We start from the raw sequence: 20,211 nt of genomic DNA, 5'->3' as shown, positions 1-20,211 counted from the left end.
ATTAAACCCAGAAGCAGACATCGAGGAATTGAACACTGTAATTAGTTCGGTTCTAACCTCAACAGGTAAGAAATTAGGTGGATTCAGGAAACAGATTAAATTAAGCAAAATTTCAGCGGAAACAAAAAACCTAATTAAGCATAAAAGGAATTTAGATAGGGATAATAATAAGCAAGAATACAATCTAGTAAATAAGGAAATTAAAAAGAGAATAGTCAGGGATGTCAGGGATTTTAACAGCAAGCTAATAGAAAATACCATTAAGAATAACCGTAGCCTGAAAAAGTGCAAACAGGATCTTTTCTTAGGCAAAAACCAAATGATCGCAATCAGATCAGAGAGCGGAGTAATAATTAGGAATAGAGAAGAAATCATAGACAGAGTTTACACGTTCTATGCAAAACTATACGAGAACGACAACGGCCAATTCCCCGCTCTGGAATCGACACACGGCCAAAGGGTTCCTGCAGTATTGCCTAGCGAAGTAGAGGCCGCGCTAAAAACTGCAAAGAACGGTAAAACCCCAGGGGAAGATAATATTCCCATTGACTTACTAAAATGTGGCGGCCCCCCCCTAATTAATATCTTAGCTAGGCTTTTCAGCAAATGCATCCAGAACCAAGCTATACCAGAAGGATGGAATAACGCAACTATCATTTTAATACACAAAAAAGGCGACAAAAGCGATATCAAGAACTACCGACCCATTAGTCTACTTTCAGCGGTCTACAAGCTCTTCACGAAGGTTATTACAGAAAGGCTGAAAAATATCCTCGACGAGAACCAACCTATAGAGCAGGCAGGGTTTAGGGCAAATTTCAGCACAATGGACCACCTCCAAGTAGTTGGCGAACTAATCGAGCGCGCCAACGAATATCAACGGCCATTGTGCCTAGGTTTCGTCGATTATGAGAAAGCCTTCGATACAGTTAGTCATAATGCAGTACTTAACGCTCTAAAAATACAGGGAGTGCCGGAACCCTATGTGGGACTGTTAGCTGCAATATATAAGAATGCCACAGCTTCGGTTAAAATTTTTTCAGGTACAGATAGATTTAACATAGGAAAAGGAGTAAGACAAGGAGATACAATCTCGCCCAAGTTATTCAATGCGGTGCTTGAGGGAGTTTTCAGGAAATTGGATTGGGATACAGCCGGAGTAAGCATCAATGGTCGCTTTTTGAGTCACCTTCGGTTCGCAGACGATATAGTTTTAGTAGCTCGTGATTCAGCTGACCTACTTATCAGACTAACACAGCTGGACAGGGAAAGTAGAAAAGTAGGATTAAAAATTAACGTAGATAAGACTAAACTAATGTTCAATAGTTATTGCATGCCTGATAGCATCCCCTTAGATGATAAACCAGTAGAAGTAGTAAATAATTATTTATATTTAGGTCAAATAATTGACATGTCTGGTAGTAAAAATGAAGAGATAAAGAGACGTATGAAATTAGGGTGGAGTGCATTTGGACGGATGAATGCTGTTTTTAAATCAAAGATGCCACTCTGCCTGAAGAAAAGGATCTTTGATCAATGCGTTTTGCCAGTGATGACGTATGGATGTGAAACTTGGACACTGAACGCCAAGATGCAAAATAAAATCCAATGCACTCAAAGAAGTATGGAACGCTGTATGCTTGGCATAACGAGGAAAGACAGGAAGCGGAACACGTGGGTGAGAAATATGACAAGGGTAGTGGACATAGTGGATAGAGTGAAGAGATTGAAATGGCAATGGGCGGGTCACGTAGCTAGGAGGATGGACGAAAGGTGGACAAAAGAAGTGCTTGAATGGTACCCGAGAGAAGGCAAAAGAGTAAAAGGAAGACCGCAAGGAAGATGGGTGAACGAAATTAGGAAAATGTGCGGAATGAGATGGATGAGTGTTGCGCAAAACAGAGACGAGTGGAAGCGTGTTGGAGAGGCCTTCATCCAGCAGTGGATGGCGAATGGCTGTAAATGATGATGATGATGATGATGATATAAATGTGTAGGTGTGTATGTATGTATATGTGTGTATGTATGTATATGTATATATGTGTATTTTTATATTTATGAATGTATGTATGTGTATTTGTGTATACGTTTAAGAATTTGTGTATATATGGATGGTGTACATATATGTTTATATAATTGTCTTTGGCCAGGAAGGCGCATTGGGTTTACCTGTTAGGCCTTCTTGGTGTAAATTAAATAAAAATAAATAAATAAATAAATAAAATAAAAATAAATAAAAATTTCATCTAGTTTACATATATTGATGACCAAAATGAGCAATATGGCAAAGTATGAAAACGATCGGATAAGGGGCAATTTTTTTCCTGAATTGTAATCGTAAGTGAAGCTAAAAGGAGGTATGTAACAAAATGAGACGAGTCTTATGTACATCGTTATTTATTCTTTGGAGTGCCACAATGAACTAATCGGTCGCCACGTTACATGCACTGACAAGGTGACAACTTAACTATTCTCCAGCTCACGCATGCCAACCTAATCATTCACATTGGCATTCTTCTAGGATAGAAGCCACATTTTTTATAAAGTTGGAAAAATGAAGAGGGGGGGAGCGGGGGGTCGATCTTGAAAGTTTGACGTGGGGCCGGCCCTGGAGGCATACCCTGCATTCCGAGGCGGGCTTGGAAGGCTTTCAGTGCGCACGTGCAAGATGGCCGCGGGCAGGGCGGGTAAAGCTCGGTCCGAAGTGCGGTCCAGTCCGCGGGCAGCTCGAGGGCCGTAAGCGATGGGGCGCCTCTGAGCCGCGGCCGGGGGCCCCGGGCCGCCGCCGCCGCCCCTGTCGCCGACGCAGCCGCGCCCCCCCCGCCGCAGACGCAGCGCCGCGTCCCGCACCCCTCACGCGCGCCCCCAATTTCCACACCCCCGACCCTCCCCCTCTCCCTGCCCACCGACAATCTCTACCCCTTACACCAACCCCCCCCTCGGTCCCCGTACTTCAGTGGCACAGTGCGCCCCGTAAACAATGTACGCGGTTCGCGCGCGCCTCTAGTTAGACAGTACGCTCGTGCTGCACTCACTATCACTACACTACGCGTACCATGTTTAGGTGACAGTGTTGAACTAGTGTTTCAGCTCGGCACTGCTGATTCCACCGCGTACTGCTGATACTCTTACTTGTTATTGTCCGGTGGAGGTTCGGTTGTGTGTTGTCACGTTGGCGCCATGTCCCTGCTCAGTGTCACAGGTGAGATATGTTTACGTTGATTGGATACGCTTTTCCGGCGATTTTCCGAGCGCGCGCTCCTTTTCACGCTCTCCCAACGCGGGAACACGGTTGCCATCGACTGTTTAGGGTGGATTTTAACGTATATCGATTGTTTTCTAAACTACAGAGTTGGATTTAGTTCATTGTTATGATCGACAATGAGCTTTTTCCTGCGGTTTAGTGTTAGGTTGGGTTACTTACTATGTACTTTTATACTTGATGAATTTTCCTATAATTTTTAAAGTTTTTTCACTTTTTAATTCGTTTTATATCGATTGTAATTTTCTTACTATGTTCGATTATACTAGATGAATTTTCCAATCATTTTTAAAGTTTTTGCACTTTTTGACTATGGTATTATATCGATTGTGATTTTCTTACTATGTACTTATACACTCGATGAATTTTCCTAATATTTTAAGGGTTTCCACTTTTTAACCATGGTATTAAATTTTCTTATAATTTTTAAAGTTTTTTCACTTTTTAACTCGTTTTATATCGATTGTAATTTTCTTACTATGTTCGATTATACTAGATGAATTTTCCAATCATTTTTAAAGTTTTTGCACTTTTTGAATATGGTATTATATCGATTGTGATTTTCTTACTATGTACTTATACACTCGATGAATTTTCCTAATATTTTAAGGGTTTCCACTTTTTAACCATGGTATTAAATTTTCTTATAATTTTTAAAGTTTTTTCACTTTTTAACTCGTTTTATATCGATTGTAATTATCTTACTATGTTCGTTTATACTCGATGAATTTTCCAATCATTTTTAAAGTTTTTGCACTTTTTGACTATGGTATTATATCGATTGTGATTTTCTTACTATGTACTTTTATATTTGATGAATTTTCTTATAATTTTTAAAGTTTTTTCACTTTTTGACTCGTTTTATATCGATTGTAATTTTCTTACTATGTACTTTTATACTCGATGAATTGTCCTATAATTTTTAAAATTTTTGCACTTTTTGACTGGTATTATGTATATTGATTGTGATTTTCTTACTGTGTACTTTTATACTCGATGAATTTTCCTAATATTTTAAGGGTTTTTGCGATTTTCTATTATGGTACTATTTTGTTTCGGATTTACCGCTACTGTCAAATACATTTTCTAATATTTTAAATAAATAATGATAAATACAATTCACATCGTTATAGTGAACTTATTTTATCCAATTTTGTACGCTATTTTTCATTTAAATACATATGTATTTAAAATACAATTTTTGAGTAATACAGAAAATACATATTTTTAATACATTATTTGAAACGAAGGTGGAGAGATTTGATTTACTAGTACATTGAAGTCATGAAATACGTTTCCATAAATAAAATTTGACTAATTAATTCCTTTCCGCTAAGCTAAGTTAACTTAATCGATTCCTTACTATTGTAACGTTAAAATATTTATGTGATATGAAGTGAATATATTTCCGTATATTTTAACATCAGCTGTTTTATTTTTATACTCGTATAAAAGTTTCGTATTGAATTTGAATATATATTTGAATGAAATGTGCTTTATATATTATAAAATGAATTTTCTATCGACAATACCTGACATAATATAATATTTGTCATGTTGATTATTTGTTCTTAGTTACATAACGAATTCAACATAATTTTAAGCCATCGTTAAACTTTCCAAATATCGTGTCAACGATTAATTGCGTGAAATTTCATTGATTCAGTTAAAAAGGTATAATTTCAATATGTAATTGTAGTGTATGATCATATAGTTTTATCGAACCATTTTGTAGTTAATTTTATTGTGTATATATTTTACATTGTTTCGCGTAGTTAAAATCCAACGATAGTTATCAATTTAAGCTGTAATGGGTCTTTCAAATCGTTAAAAAGCATCCCTCGTAGTGGAAAAGTTGTAATATTTAAACGTCAAAACTTTTGAACGACACCATAACATATTTCAAAATTAAACGAATTTCCATTTTGTTAAACGTTTGATTACGTAAGTAGTCGAAATTTAAACGGTTCTCGTTACTCTTCGAAACGAAAATAATTAAAAATGCTTATTCATATTAAAAAACACACACACTTTTACTCGAGTGGTATTTGGCCTGAGCCAAAATCGCCAAATGAAAATTTTGAGAGCGTATTCGTAAGCGTACGGTTATTTTCATAAGCACCAGTCACGATCAATTACTATGAAAGTTTAAAAACGACCCAACCCGCAAAATTTTATATTTGACTTAACCTTACAGGTAAGCGGATAATTTTTCATGAAAAAAACCCACCTTTATCGCAAAGATTGACATATTGTATACATAAATTATATTATTACCAACGTTGAAATGTTTATTATCATGGAAAATTATGTGACGTTCAAGGGTATACCGAAGGAATGCTCGTGCAAAGCGTTTTCTATGTCGATTCGAGCAAATCGACGTTTCGATTTGAAGTTTGTTTTGGCTATTTCAGCCAGGTGAATCGGTGAATCGTTGTCATAACGACGTTTATCATTTCCAGGCGTTGAACCCTTTTATCAGAACTCGATTTACACGCGTGAAATGCCGCTTTGTATCTGCAAGTCGATTATATCGATCCTCCCCCCCCTATTTATGTATGATTTAATATGTACGTACTTTAGGTACGTGTTGATATGAAATTTTATAGGTTTTTGAGCTCTTTTTCCTATTATGCTGTAGATTAACATTAGAATAATATAATACTATGATTACTAACCAAATTAAATTAAATTGTAAAATAGAAAATGATCAGTAGATCAGTAGATATTAAAATAGATATAAGATGTATTGTGAACATAATTTCGTATTAATAAAAAGCATTTAAAAATCAAAAAAATATATAAAATTTTAATATTTTCGCAGGTGTAATGGATATAAGGAACAATTTAAACATAATAAAATGCTAATACAAAGCTTCGAACATTTATTAAATCCATTTAAGTAATAGAAAAACGAGATTTAGCCTCCAATATATATGCAAATTGCGCACAATGAGATAATTGAATTTTTCTTAATATTCCAATATTTTTCTTTTCTAACTTTTTGGCGAATTTAATATGTTTTTTTTTTTGCTTAATTCCTTGTGTATACGCGTACAAGGGCTTTGAGTGTATTTTGACTTTTTTTTAGTGATAAATGGTGCTGAAAATTGTCGTCCCTCGAGAGACCAAAGGATATTATAAAGCTTTCGTTACTATTGCTTCATTTCGAAAGCGCTTAGTCACTGTCATTTGAGTTCATTTTCAATATCAATATATGTACAAAATATAAAAGGTTTTTTGTACGGTTTTTTTCCATGGATACAAAATTTTCCACGAAGCTCGTATTTTCTACTTTGCGATTGTGATCATTTCCATGTTGAATTTCTACATAATTTATTGTTTCATTTTTTTCGACTTATGTACATATATTTTATATTGAAATGTATAATAAAATTTGGACGAATTGATCAAATATTTTATCAGCTTTCAAAAGAGCTGTAGATATCTGTCACGGATATTTTTAAGCGTTTTTATCGAAACGTTCAATTGAGTCATATTTATTTTTAGACATCTGAATGTTCAGAATTAGGAAATTGTTCTACTTTTTCAAGTGTCCCATATTTGTCTATCTCTATTTTTAAATAGTACGTCATTTATATCGCAAACGTATATAACATATCAATACATTTGAATGAATGGAATAAAAAGTTATTATGAAAGTATACATGGGTCTACGTGACGAGACAGAATGTTAAATGAATTCTGCGCGCACACATTAATACGGGAAGAAAAGCCTGTTCCTCTTGTTCCTGTTGTATCCTGCTCGCGCAAATTAAGTGAGTATGTACGTGAGTATGTACCGTTTACCATGCACCATTTTTTTTTATCTTTCGACATAAGATCTTTCGATTTTCGATCTTTGCCTTCCGATATTTGCGTTTTCTGTCATTTAACATTCTGTCTCGTCACGGAGACCGCTCATATGTATATGTACATATGTATGTACATACAGAGGTGTGTCAAAATGGATAGACCACTAAGGTTAAATAGTAAAACAGGCTACTGAATGCAAATATGAACAAAAATCAGGTAGTAACTCAAGTTGAAAAGAAAAATAAATGGGTCGAAGGGGGATGCAAAATCGGTCAATTAGCAGTTTTTCACCTTTGGCGATGTTGATACGTTTCGCGAAAAAAAAAATCATATTTTATTTCACATAAGACTTGAAGTATTTATTTAAATTTTATTTCATTAAAAAACCTTTTTTGTTCGTTACTAGTTTATATTACAATTTTTCGCGTGTTTAATATTTTTTTTTTAAATAAAATAATTGACGGTGTTATATTTTCAATTGATTATTGAAACCAAAGTTTATTTACATCAATAAATTGAGCAAAAATATAGTTTTTAATATGCCACACCTCTGTACATATCTATGTACACGGCTGAAATGTTTTTCACAATGAATCTGCAACTCTTTATGTCACGTTGTCCTTTATTCCCGCTTCAAACAGAAAGGGCTAAAATATCACGAACTTTAAATCCATCGATCGCTCCCCGAAAGGGTTGGAAAACACTTGCAATTTGTTACCTTTTCAGAGCAACGCCACACACACATAAATTTAACACCACCGGAAAACTTCTCGGCAACAGAACCAAGAACGATATCACCTCGGTACATCCGAGTCTGAATCTTGTCACTTTATTAACTCGATTTGCATCGCTTCCCACACTCGAAAGTGAGTAAGTAAGTTATACACACGCGACTCGTATTCAAGCGGGTGCGATAACTCGATACGATATTGTTGCAGACGCGAGTTAGTTTTTCCACCCCCTAATAATAATAACGGGCAACGGTTCGACGTGGAAAAGCGAGAAGAAGTTTCCGTGGCAATTTCGTCGAAATTTGGCTCGCGGGACCTTTGCCACCGTTCACATATGACGCTTGTGGCCCGCGAAATAAACTCCGGCATGAATCATTCGTGTTTCGTTGGACGGAAAACGTGTTAAATGAGCCGAAGATCAAATAGCCCTTAGTCAGGTCGACCCACGGCCCTTCTAGTTGAACGAAACGGCCTTCAACACACTCTGTCCTATCGTTTCGTATTATAGAGGGTGTCGCCATAGTCGTGCTGTGGACCGAATTGTGGTGGATGGGTGGGCGGTGTGTTTACACGTCTAGGGAAAGTGTATGTGATGTACTTTTACTCGCTATGATTTATTTTGTCTCAATCATAAATGGAAAGGGGCAAACAAGTTCTATTAAAAAATACGGCCTTAGTCAGAAAGATAGCCAACTTTATTATTTACGGTGCATTACTATCAGTCTTTGGAAAAGTTTGTTGAATTTATATCTGTCATGTGGTTCTATAAGATCGGATGACTCACTGTTACATAAATATATTGTAATTTATAGATTACCTATATGTTACGAGGCAATCGTGTTATTAAATAAATATCTTATGAGAATAGACATATGTATACCCAGTGGCGGCTCGTCCATACGCACTGCGGTACTGCAGCACCCCCAAGGAAATTGAGAAAAATTTAATATTATTATATACATAAATGTATGTATAATATATTACATGAAAATATCAATTTTATTTAAGCGTGTATTAAGCTCGCCCGCACACCGATACATCCAATAATGATCATACATCGCGGTACTAATATCAGAAAGTGAGGCATCATTTATGATTTTGTGCAGTACGGTTTTCGATGGAATATGCCGAGTGGGCGAAGGAGGGGCGCGGGGGCAGCTAGAAGCTTGGTCCGTACTGCACTCCCAACAGTACACATTTCTTTTTGCGTACGTGTGCGCGCCGCGCGCTCGACAAGCTCCTCATTTTTCCTCATTTCTTCTGCACCTTTTGTCTTTCCTTCTACACCTCTTACACTTTCTACGTTTCTACACTTCCTTCTACACGTCACTATTTAAGATGGTATCAAAATCAAGATAAGCTGCAATCTAGTAATATCGATTAATTTTCAATTAAAGAAAACTTAAAAAGTTAAAAACTACCTCTGAGCCAGAACGGTGTTTTTCATCAATAAATAGAATAAAGACATACATATATAAGAAAAATAATGATTCATGAAAGATTGACGGCTTTGTCTATGCTGTCAATTGAAAAAAAATGATTATGAACAGTGAAAAATTTAATGAAAAGGTGATAGACCTTTTTTCAAGGAAAAAAGACAGAAGAATCAATTTTTTAATGAAATAAAATACATATAATGTTTAATTTTGATAATTTTGTTGTTAATAGTAAAATATAATCCAAATAAACATTTTTTTTATTTTTAATCAACCGCAGCACCCCCAGATATCTTATCCACGAGCCGCCACTGCATATACCTATATTATATTATATTCGTTTTTAACTTATGGATTGTGACCCAATATTCGAATATTTATTGTTGACGTCATTAATATCATAAAAAAATTAGTGGTTTGGGAGATAATTCAATTAAATTATTTAAAAAAAGTGGACACCTATAAGGGGAGGTACCATTTAACTTAAAAATTTGAAAAAAATTTACGTCCTATCGATAAAAATTTCAGTACCCGATACTAAGTTTCAGTTCGATAGGACTTACGGTGTTTTAAAAATACACAGACACACACACACATTTTTTCTAGATTATGAAAACGTGATCAGTAATCGATTCTGAGTTCGAATCAGTCAAAATCTCGAGTTCGAATTTTTGCACGATCACAAAACTTCATCTATTGTTATTATTAGTCACCGGAGCCTGAGGGGGCCGTGTATTGTTCAAAGGTTGTAAATGCATTGTTAAAGGTTTACCGAACAATGGATAGCACTGTGACTATCCTACCTCTAGTTACTACGTCCATATGTAGATAAAGTAAAAATTATAAGGAAGACTGATGTATTTCGATTTGAAATGCTTTTTATCGCTTATATAGTATGTTCACAATACATCTTATGTAGGTCTATTACATATAATAGCTACTGATATGGTGATCATTTTCTATTTTACATTTATGTTAGTATTTATAGTATTATCTTATTTTAATTTTAGTGTCCTGCATAATAGGATAAAAGTTCAAAAACCTATTTAAAATTCTTAATTGAAGATGATTCTACATATGTAAGTGCAGCTTATCTGTGATTTGTTTAAATACTTGTTGATGTTGTAATCACTATAAATACTTTATTATTAAAATTGATATCAAAATTCAAGTCGTAAATTCAAAAATATTATCAAAATTTGGGTCATGGCATAAAAAGGGTATGGAATTTTGTTTTATATACCTAATAAAGATATATAATTGACTTGTTTTTCTCTGAAAACAGATTTGGAAATGTTCTGCAAATTGATCAGCAGAATCTATAGGTACAATTTAGTCATTGGGATTCTGTATTTTTTTTATTTTAGGTTGTATGCTGTTGATGACAGTATCATTTGATTCTGTCTATTATTTTGGTCATTCTCGAAACATTGATTACATATTTTTATCACATTTTGTTTATTTTATACATACAATACCACAGTATCTTTACAAGTTAGCCCAATATGACAACGTGGCCAGATAATACATAAAAAATCATTTTGTATAAACATAAAAACATACAAAAGAAAAAAAATTAAACATTAAAAAATAAAATATTGTAAACTAAAAATTTAAAATTGAGAAATAAAAGTAAAAAACAATAAAAAAACGGATAGATTATTTGGTGAACTATTGAAAATATCAATGTGATTGCTAACCAAATTCAAGCAACGTAAAACTCGAGCAATTGGTGAAAAAGTAAGAGCATTAGTTCTTGCTTTTATTGTATGGAACAATTTAAACACATAGAGGACGTTTCATATATTACTTTATTCATTTCGTTTAATTTATTTTACAATATATTCAATATAAAATTATTTTATGTTCGTTTACGAATGTTTGAGTTGGTACATTAAGGCGAAGACTTATACGATTCCATTGTTATATGTATTATAATATATTATATCAACAGAAATTTTCTCATTCCCACATAGCATTTATCAACTGCATCTATTATTATATTTTTACGAACGCAAATTCATCCCCAACCTCCCATTTACCACGCAGAAGAACGTTTTGTAATGTGATGATGAAAACCATACAATCTTGCGTACTAAAAAAAAAAAAAAAACCAGCCCCGAGACAAATATCTGTAGTTTTACTACCACAAAAAAATGAAAAAAAAAATGGAATTGACATTCACTTCTGCAGAATTTGCGTTCGCCCACAGAGGCGGCTCGGGATGACCTTTATTGTTCGAGGAATGATATCGTAATAAAAAAATAACTGAAGTTCATATCTTACGCGTGTACGTTCAATTTTACGTGACGCCTCGCGTGTACGTGACGAATTTCGTCCCTGTCGTATCCTTGTACATATTAAATTACACTTCGTTTGTTCCCCTTTACGTGTGCCAGATCTGTGCGCGCATGAGCCTGAAAGTTTTCAGCGATTGGTCTTAATGTTCAATTAATGATTCGAGTAATACGCTTACGTGGAATGATTGAGTAGGCGTAATCTGCTGCCAGGTAGTTTTACGGTTTTAAATCTCGATACCTGTTTTTTTTTTTAATGAGAATAAGAAGAATATTGTTTATTTTTTAACATTGTAATTTAAGTATATTAGTATTTATTTTTATGAAATTTATAATGATAGATGTTTGATATAAAATTGTGATTTTTTTTCTTAATTTTTAATAATGATATTTTATTTTTTATTTTTTATTTTTTTTTATTTCATACCAGGAAGGCATTACAGGTAAACCCCAACGCGCCTTCCTGGCCAAATTACAAACAATACAGCATTTTTTTTATTATATACATAAGTCGCTAAATTACGAGACACTGACAAACTCGACAATTAACGAGACATCTATGAATTGTACATACATTTTTATTGTAATATTTACATTAATCATACTCAAATAGTGGTGACATAGTAGGTAGGAAGGATTTTTAGCCAATTTTTAATCGGGAATCGTTTCAACAATGAAATCAGAGAAAATTGGCAAACTCTGATAGGAAACGATCAACCAGGAGTCACAAATCCTGGTCTGACCAGCAGCATTACAGATATACTCAGAAAAATTCTTTTTCAATCGAGGTCAGCTCAAGGGATCGAACTCGGCGCCTCTCAGTGTTAAGCAGAAGCTTAACGACCGAGCCACGCTGCTGATATTGTTGCGTAGAGGTGGGTGGAGGATCCAAATAAAAGGCCACAGTCGCTTCACAGCATTTATTGGGTGATTAAGGAGATCCACGCACTGCCAGTGCTCCGTCCAAAATGCCTTCATATGGCCTAAGTACTTTCTTATAAAGGGCAGGTCGCTCACTGCATCTTCCTCGACGCGCTTGTTTGCCTATTGTTATAGTCACGTACCAGATACGCAGTCCCACGCTTTTGCGCTGTCAGTTCTGAGAACTCTAGCGGGAAGTGACCGAATGCCGTTAGTGACCACTAAGTCAATTCGGGGGTCTCCATTGTTAGCCGAGTGCACTTACGCCTGGAGATATTCCTCGAAAACCAATTAAAACGGCGCCTCCTTTTAGCATATGCTACAGTATACATATATTTTTAAAACGCTTCTCCTTTTAATGATACATTATAGTTTATTGTACTGAAATAATTATAAATAGTAACGTAATATATGTTACTGGTGTTGTGTCCGTTGATTTCAACGAGTGGTTTCGGAAAGAAATTAATATAATGTATCAAGTTGAGTGTGTGCATTACACGCTCACCGATCCAACCCGTTCACCCGTTTGATATGATGAATGAATGTGTGTGTGTGTGTGTGTGCACTCGTCTCACACATTTCAAACGTCCACACCCCCCCCCCACTTCTCCTCAACCACTTGACTCTGATTGGCTATGCGCCTCTGTGGCTCCGATTGGCTGTGTCTCCACGCGTCCGCCACAAACATACCCACAAACATATCCGCACACATCGCGTCCGTTTTATATACATATATTTATTATATTTTATAAGCCAGTAGCATGGTTGGGCCTAGCACCGAGACGCACCGGGTTCAATCCCGTGAGTTGACCTCTATTGAAAATAATTTATTCTGAGTATATTATCTATAATCCTGCTGGTTTGACTTGGATATTTGTGACTCCAAGTCGATCGTTTCCTATCAAAGTTTGCCGATTTTTCTGATTTAATTGTTGAAATGGTTCCTCCATTAGATTGGCTAAAAACCATCCTACTATGTCACCACTATTTGAGTATGATTAATGTACAACAAAATTTATGTACAAGCTTAAAATTCATACATATGTAGATGGCTCGTTAATTTCGAGTTAACAGTAATTTAATAAAAATGCTGCATTGTTTGTAACTGGCCAGAAAGGCGCATTGGGGTTTACCTGTTAGGCCTTCCTGATATATGTATATGTACGTAAATATGTATAATATTCCAAATGCTCATATTATAATGTTTTCTTTTAACATAACCTACGGCAAAAAAATCCTAGCTAGTTAAATTACCAAGCGTTATATGAGCCGTTATATTTGAGATTGGCAGATGTCCAATTTTCAATTCCAAAAGCACTATTTCTGTTTGACTTAATTCACAAATTGTTATCATTTCTTTTAATTCGATATGTCCAGAATCTTGAAAAAGCAGAATAAACGTATTACATGCCACAAGTATTTTTATATATTGTTAAACGAAAAATATTATATAATATTTAATATTTACTTAAATATTTCACATTCAAGTTTATGAAAATCGTAAATCGGTTTTAGTAATTATTTTTAATTCATCTCATGATATAAATAGAACAATTTATCATCAAAAAAACCTCACATTGGATGTTTCTTCACATTGCTAAGGTACGAAAAAAAATCTGAAACTTCGTCATGCTTTCCTTAAACACCAGTATTAACGCGTCTCTAGTCCATTACCGATGTTCCTTAAGCATCGTTTTTCACGTCTATTATTTACTATTTACACTTCTTTTCCCACTGAAACTGTACAAACTCTAAAATTTGCTGTTTTTAATGTACATATCCTAATGTACTTATTTAAAAAAAATAACAAACATTCTATTTCTGTTCATATTATATGAGATGATTGCATAAATTCGTGCCCTTTTACCGTTTAAATATAATGAAAATGGAGCATGAACTTATGCAATCTACTAATACACACATCATATGTATTTATAAATATTTTTAAAAAATTACATAAACGAATTTTAAGCAGTATTTAGATCGATGATTATTCTATGAAAAAAATCTAATCGCACTTAGCCCAACTTATTCGAAAATATAAACAAGAATTTAAGATTAAATTTTAGTTTGTCTACATATGAGTATGACGATAGTAAAATATTATTACGTTTATTTTCTATAAAGAAAGTTATTTATTTACAAGGTTATGCATACATACATATACGGAAAGTTATATTTAGCCTCGAAATGTGTTGTAAGCAATCTTGTATAGTGTTTTGAGTTGAAAGCCTTCAAAGTTTCTTATTTTATAAACCGTTTAAAATTTTTTCACAGGGAGAGAGAGTTGAGATTTATTTGTAGAAACCATTACCCAACCATAAATTTCATCATAAAAACTCTTGGAAGTGTTTTTAAATTGAGTTTACTCAGGTTTAGAATATTGAAATTCACCTTAATGACTCCCTTCTGCATTTTAAAACTAATTATCATGTCGAGAACCTCCTTTGAGCCAAAACAAATTTTGAGAAACTCAATATATTATATAATATAATAGCCGTGATTTCGTTAGAAGCCAAATTAATTGAGGATTAAGAAATATTGACTTTTGGAAAGAGTATTTTAAATAGAAGTTTAATTCATATTCAAAAATTCAATTACAAAAAAAAGGAAAATTATAAACAATTGAAGTTTTTTATATAAAATTTTCTACACTTCTGCATATTATCCGAAATGTTTACAAGTAATTTGAAAGGTATGTTATAAATTATCTTATTATACGTAAAGATGAGTGTGAATTTGTTTTTTGAGATGTAAATCTACAGCTTTAAATTTAAAACTATAAAATTTGATATACGTACATATGTACATACATATCGCATGGTTATTCTAACTTAGATCACATACTCCACAATAATTTCTGTATTGGTTATTCTTTTTACATCTCTTTCCAAGTTTTACCCATTCGAAATTCCGATAGCATTAATTTCTTATTTTTATTTTATCTAATTTATACCAGGAAGGCTTAAGAGGGCCGCACACCAGCGACTTGTCCATACAAACGTATTAAACTTCTCCCTTCCTCAATTATGGCACTAGAGAAATTATCTGGATGGATATTATATGGATATCTACCATAGGCATGTTTCTACCTTTTTATTTTTTTGATTAGTTATTTTTTATAGGAGCTAGGAGCCACCAAACATCTATAAAATCGCCTCGTTTTTACACCCACGAAAAGAGTCCAAGGTGCTAATTTAACGGTTGATTTTTAAAAGAATACGAAAACACAATCATAGAAAATATCTTTCTCATACCGATGATGATTTTTTTTTTTAATTGGTCAAGTTTCGGGGGAGAAAACTGGAGAATACAAAACCTCGATTTTGTCGATTTAAAATAGGTATTATCTGATCGAGGCGCAACTGTCGGATTCACTCAATGTATATATATTGATATATGTATATTGTCGCATTTACTCAATATACATATATATATATCGAAGAAAGGAACGGCAACAAAATTAAGGTTTCGGGTGTACAGCCCTCTTAACAAGTAACCGCAATGCCCCTTTCTGGCCAAAAACATCGTACATTTGATACAAATATTATTAGTATTATACAAAGTACATGAATACATATCAATTAATATTCTCAGAGACATCTATGGTCAAATTTGTAAATTTGTAGCATTTTATACAATTCAGATTGCTGAAAACGCGAGATTTTGCGAGAAAATTGATAAAGGTGCCAACTTTTTGGAACTGTTTCGGTGAAAATCAGATAAATTGACGAACTCTGATAGGAAACGATTGACCTTGAGTCACAAATCCAAGTTCTGGCCAACAGAAACCAGTGGGATATGAACTCGTGACCACTCTGTTCAAAGCATTATATGCTAACCACTAGTTTATTCTGCTGGTTACTAATACGGATGTCAAATGAAATTCGCAACTATGTATCGCTCAATACAAAAACCGTGTATGAATAATATAAGTCGCCTGAAACATCATCCACTCTAGGGCAATTCAAATAAATATACACCAGCTTGAAAATAATGTGTATACGTGTACATCTTAAATGTATTCAAAGTGAGGCAGCACACACTCGTATAAAAGTGTATGCGTTTCTCGTGTAACTTCTTACGTTATTTTTCCACCCCTTGATCGATGCTAACCCTATTCCCGCAGAGGAATGTAAAAACTTGAAAGCGCAATATTTCTATAACCTTTCCGGTGCTCTTTGCTTTTTTTCTCGCACGTGCGCTCGCACGGAATCGTAAATTTTCCGAATGATTAAAATCTCTCATAAAAATAGAGCTTTTCCGGCAAATGTTTAGTGTAGCATAAAAAGCTCCGAAGGTCGAATCGCATAATTGACGCCGTTTTAACAATCGTTTGACTCGTGTCAACTGTATTGTATTGTGTGAATTTCAGCATGTTGAACACGTGATACTGTTTACGATTATATTTTGTATTATTTTATGTAAATTTACCCGTGTTTTGTATTATAAAAGGCCGCGGGCCAGAACAAAGTCGTTCGATTTATTTTATTACTTGATTTATTCTATCAAATTTTCGCTTTGAGGATATTTGGATTCGTTAAATTTTCTCACAATTTTTATTACAAGGTAAATTATACAACGAATGCTTAATTTTGTTTTAATATCCAACGTAAACACATTGTTGAATTTTTCGCGTTTTAAAATATAATGTAATTTTACATACATATATAGTGAAAGTATTCGATAACGTGAAAATGTATTCAAAAGAAACTTTTTATCGAACGTTTTATTTTTTATCGAAGTTGAATCTTTTTATTCTATTTGTCAAGTATACTCCCTCTCTCCTGAGAGCTGTCTTTTGATAGTCTCCCTTGTTTTTCTTCTGAATATTGTTTATCAGTAGTGAAAAACGAAAGCTTAAAAAGTTGCCCGGTGTACTCCAGAGTAAATACAGATTTAATTAGTTTATATACATACATATAGGAACCGGATGTGAAGGATTCTAAGCGAAACGCGCAGATTAAGTGTCAGACTATTTATTATCACATGTCTTCGGGCCTGTTCTCCAACAAGTGACCATAACAACACGCATCCGGTCTCTCCCATGCATACCACGCACACTTTATCCCTAGCAGTTTGGCCAACCACACATACGGCTCGGCTCGTTTAAAAATCATCCCTACATACATATGTATATAATTATATATATTTTATTTTTACATAGATATATACCAGGAAGGCATAACAGTTAGACCCTAATGCGCCTTCCTAGACAATTGATTACACGTTTTAATTACATAAATCTCCGTATTTTGATAGGGTTAATAACACGAAATTAACAATTAATTAATCCATCGATACATCTATGGACTTGTACATAAATTTTACATATTGTACATATATCAAATTCATATTTTTGTGACATAGCGGGTGGGATGATTTTTGCCAATTTGTTGGTTGAAAATCAGATAAATTGGCAAACTCGGATAAAAAAAACGATCTACTTGGAGTCACAATATCCAAGTCTGACCAGCAGTTTTAAAAATTAGCACGGGATATATATTGCTTAGTAAAATAATATCGTTTAAAAACACTGTTTAAGTTAAATTATTTTGAGTATTCCGTTTTTCATCTCTCAACTATTGGAAAACACAAACACTCATTGATTTTGATTTTTAAATGCTTTTTTATATTACTAAATTATGTTCACAATGCATCTTATATCTATTTTAACAGCTACTAATTTACTGATTATTTTCTATTTTGCAATTTTATGTATTTTTTCGTTTGTCATTATTTTTATTTATTTTTATTTTATTTTATTTTACTGTCACAATCAATACACACTCGCCATTACAGATTTGCTCCAATGCGACGGGTGTACGTTAATGAAATACATAAACAATCAGAAATCAGAAATACAGTAATACATACATATAGAATCAGAATATATAGAATATAACAATTAATCAGAAATAATAATCATAGTGACATCTATGGATTTCAGATTACTGTGTATAATTAATACAAATTATACACAGGCAGATTTTTGTGACAACAGGATTAGATTTTTTAATACCAATTTTCAGGAACCGTTTCAGCAATGATCAGATAAAATTGGCAAACTCTGATAGAGAAACGATCGATTTGGAGTCACAAAACCCCCAAATCTAACCAGCAGTGGCAAGGACACGAACCTATGACCTCAGTGATGCTAAATATATACGCTATCACTAAGCCAAACTGCTGGCTTATATACAGTATTATATTATTTTAATGTTAATGTACAGCATAATAGGACAAATAGCTCAAAAACTTATTTAAAATTCTTATATAGGCTCATAATACATCTAATACATAATATGAATTAAAGACTCTCTAAAGTCCACGATCTAAATCAGATTATGTTTAGGTAATCTGTGTTTATACCTGAAGGGTATAGATTTTATACATCATATTAACTAAAGACTCTTCACTATAACTCTTCACAAGTGTGTTAGTATGGTTATTAGTGATTCTGTCATAAAATCTACTGGTTAGTTTGATAGAAATGTCTGTGACTAACGGAATATTATTTATAGTATACAGTTTTTTCAGGTTAGTGTACACGAGTGTGTTATAAATTATGTTAAGAGATTTATTTTGTAATATTTAGAGCTTGGAAAAGCTAGTATTGAATGCGTTATTCCATACAGGTGCAGCATAGGTTACTATTAATATAAGCGCACGATATGATTTTATTTTATGTTGAGTTGATTTTATAAACTGTAATACAAGTACTGAATGTTGATTAATTTTTATTATAAACTTACTATATTTAGTATTAACCTACACTTTGTTAATACGTTTTTTATTCGGTGGGAGATCAAACTAAAAGTTGGCATAAAAAAAATAGATTGTCATTCAAAATATGTATGTTTGCTAAATTTCTAGTGTAAGTGTCTAGTGTAAGATTGTCAGAATTCATGCCTATACAAATCATCAAGCTAAATGAAATAATGTAAAAAAACTTGTCCCAAATCGTGTTGTTTCATTAAGGAAATATTTATTTCACCTCTGCTAATATTTTATTTAAAAGCGGAAAGTATTTCGATGAAATTTATGTCTATAAATAGTGGACGCGAGCACATTTCAGCTGCAATTAGCGTACATTACCGCAAAACGCGGCTCGCAGTGAACATTTACATACATACATACATATGTATGTATATGTCGTTGAAATTTTTAAATGAATTTCACCCTGTTTATGGGGTAGTTCGGTCGTTGGCAGTTAAAGTCGGGTTAAGTTTGTTTGCATAGTCGGCACGGCCAATTCTGCCGCTACCGACTCACTTAAAATTCACACTTTAACCCAATGCAAACCCGCCATATTTATAGAGTATCGACGAGTTTAAAAATAGTCTCGCACACATGACTGGGCAATAAATATGAAAATTATTTTAGTGACGGAACGCCGTTGGGGCCGGTTTTTCAGTTCGGTTTCATTAATGAATGAATTCGAGGTGGAGTTTACGTATGCAACGCTGTGTAGCCCCCCGCTTAAAATTTCGACCTCGTTCAAGGCTTAGGTTTTGGAGATCGATGTGTGAAATATTCAGGAATATTACTTAAGATTCTGAAATACTTTACTGAGCCGACCGAACTGAATCGAACTACTTCCTTGTTCGAAAAAATTGAAGGCGATGCTTTATCAACTCAAAATAAAATAAAATTATATCGCGCGGTCATATTACCATTATTAATCTATGCTTTACCTGTATGGAATAACACCTCGAATACTAACCTTTCCAAGCTCCAATTAATAC

General features: G+C 33.8%; 1 protein-coding gene across 1 annotated transcript in view; it reads left to right on the top strand.

Annotated features, from left to right (window-relative positions):
* Positions 1-2,713: 2,713 nt before the first annotated feature.
* LOC143912511 (protein unc-13 homolog A-like) overlaps positions 2,714-20,211 on the top strand; it is a 99,536-nt gene continuing 82,038 nt past the window's right edge. The window contains exon 1 of the mRNA XM_077431792.1: positions 2,714-3,202. Within this exon, the coding sequence (XP_077287918.1) occupies positions 3,181-3,202 (22 nt within the window). The 5' untranslated portion in view covers positions 2,714-3,180. The remainder of the gene's footprint in view (positions 3,203-20,211) is intronic.

The sequence above is a fragment of the Arctopsyche grandis genome, chromosome 6 (genome assembly GCF_051622035.1).
Source record: "Arctopsyche grandis isolate Sample6627 chromosome 6, ASM5162203v2, whole genome shotgun sequence".
NCBI lineage: Eukaryota > Metazoa > Arthropoda > Insecta > Trichoptera > Hydropsychidae > Arctopsyche > Arctopsyche grandis.
This window is presented reverse-complemented; position numbering and strand designations above follow the sequence as displayed.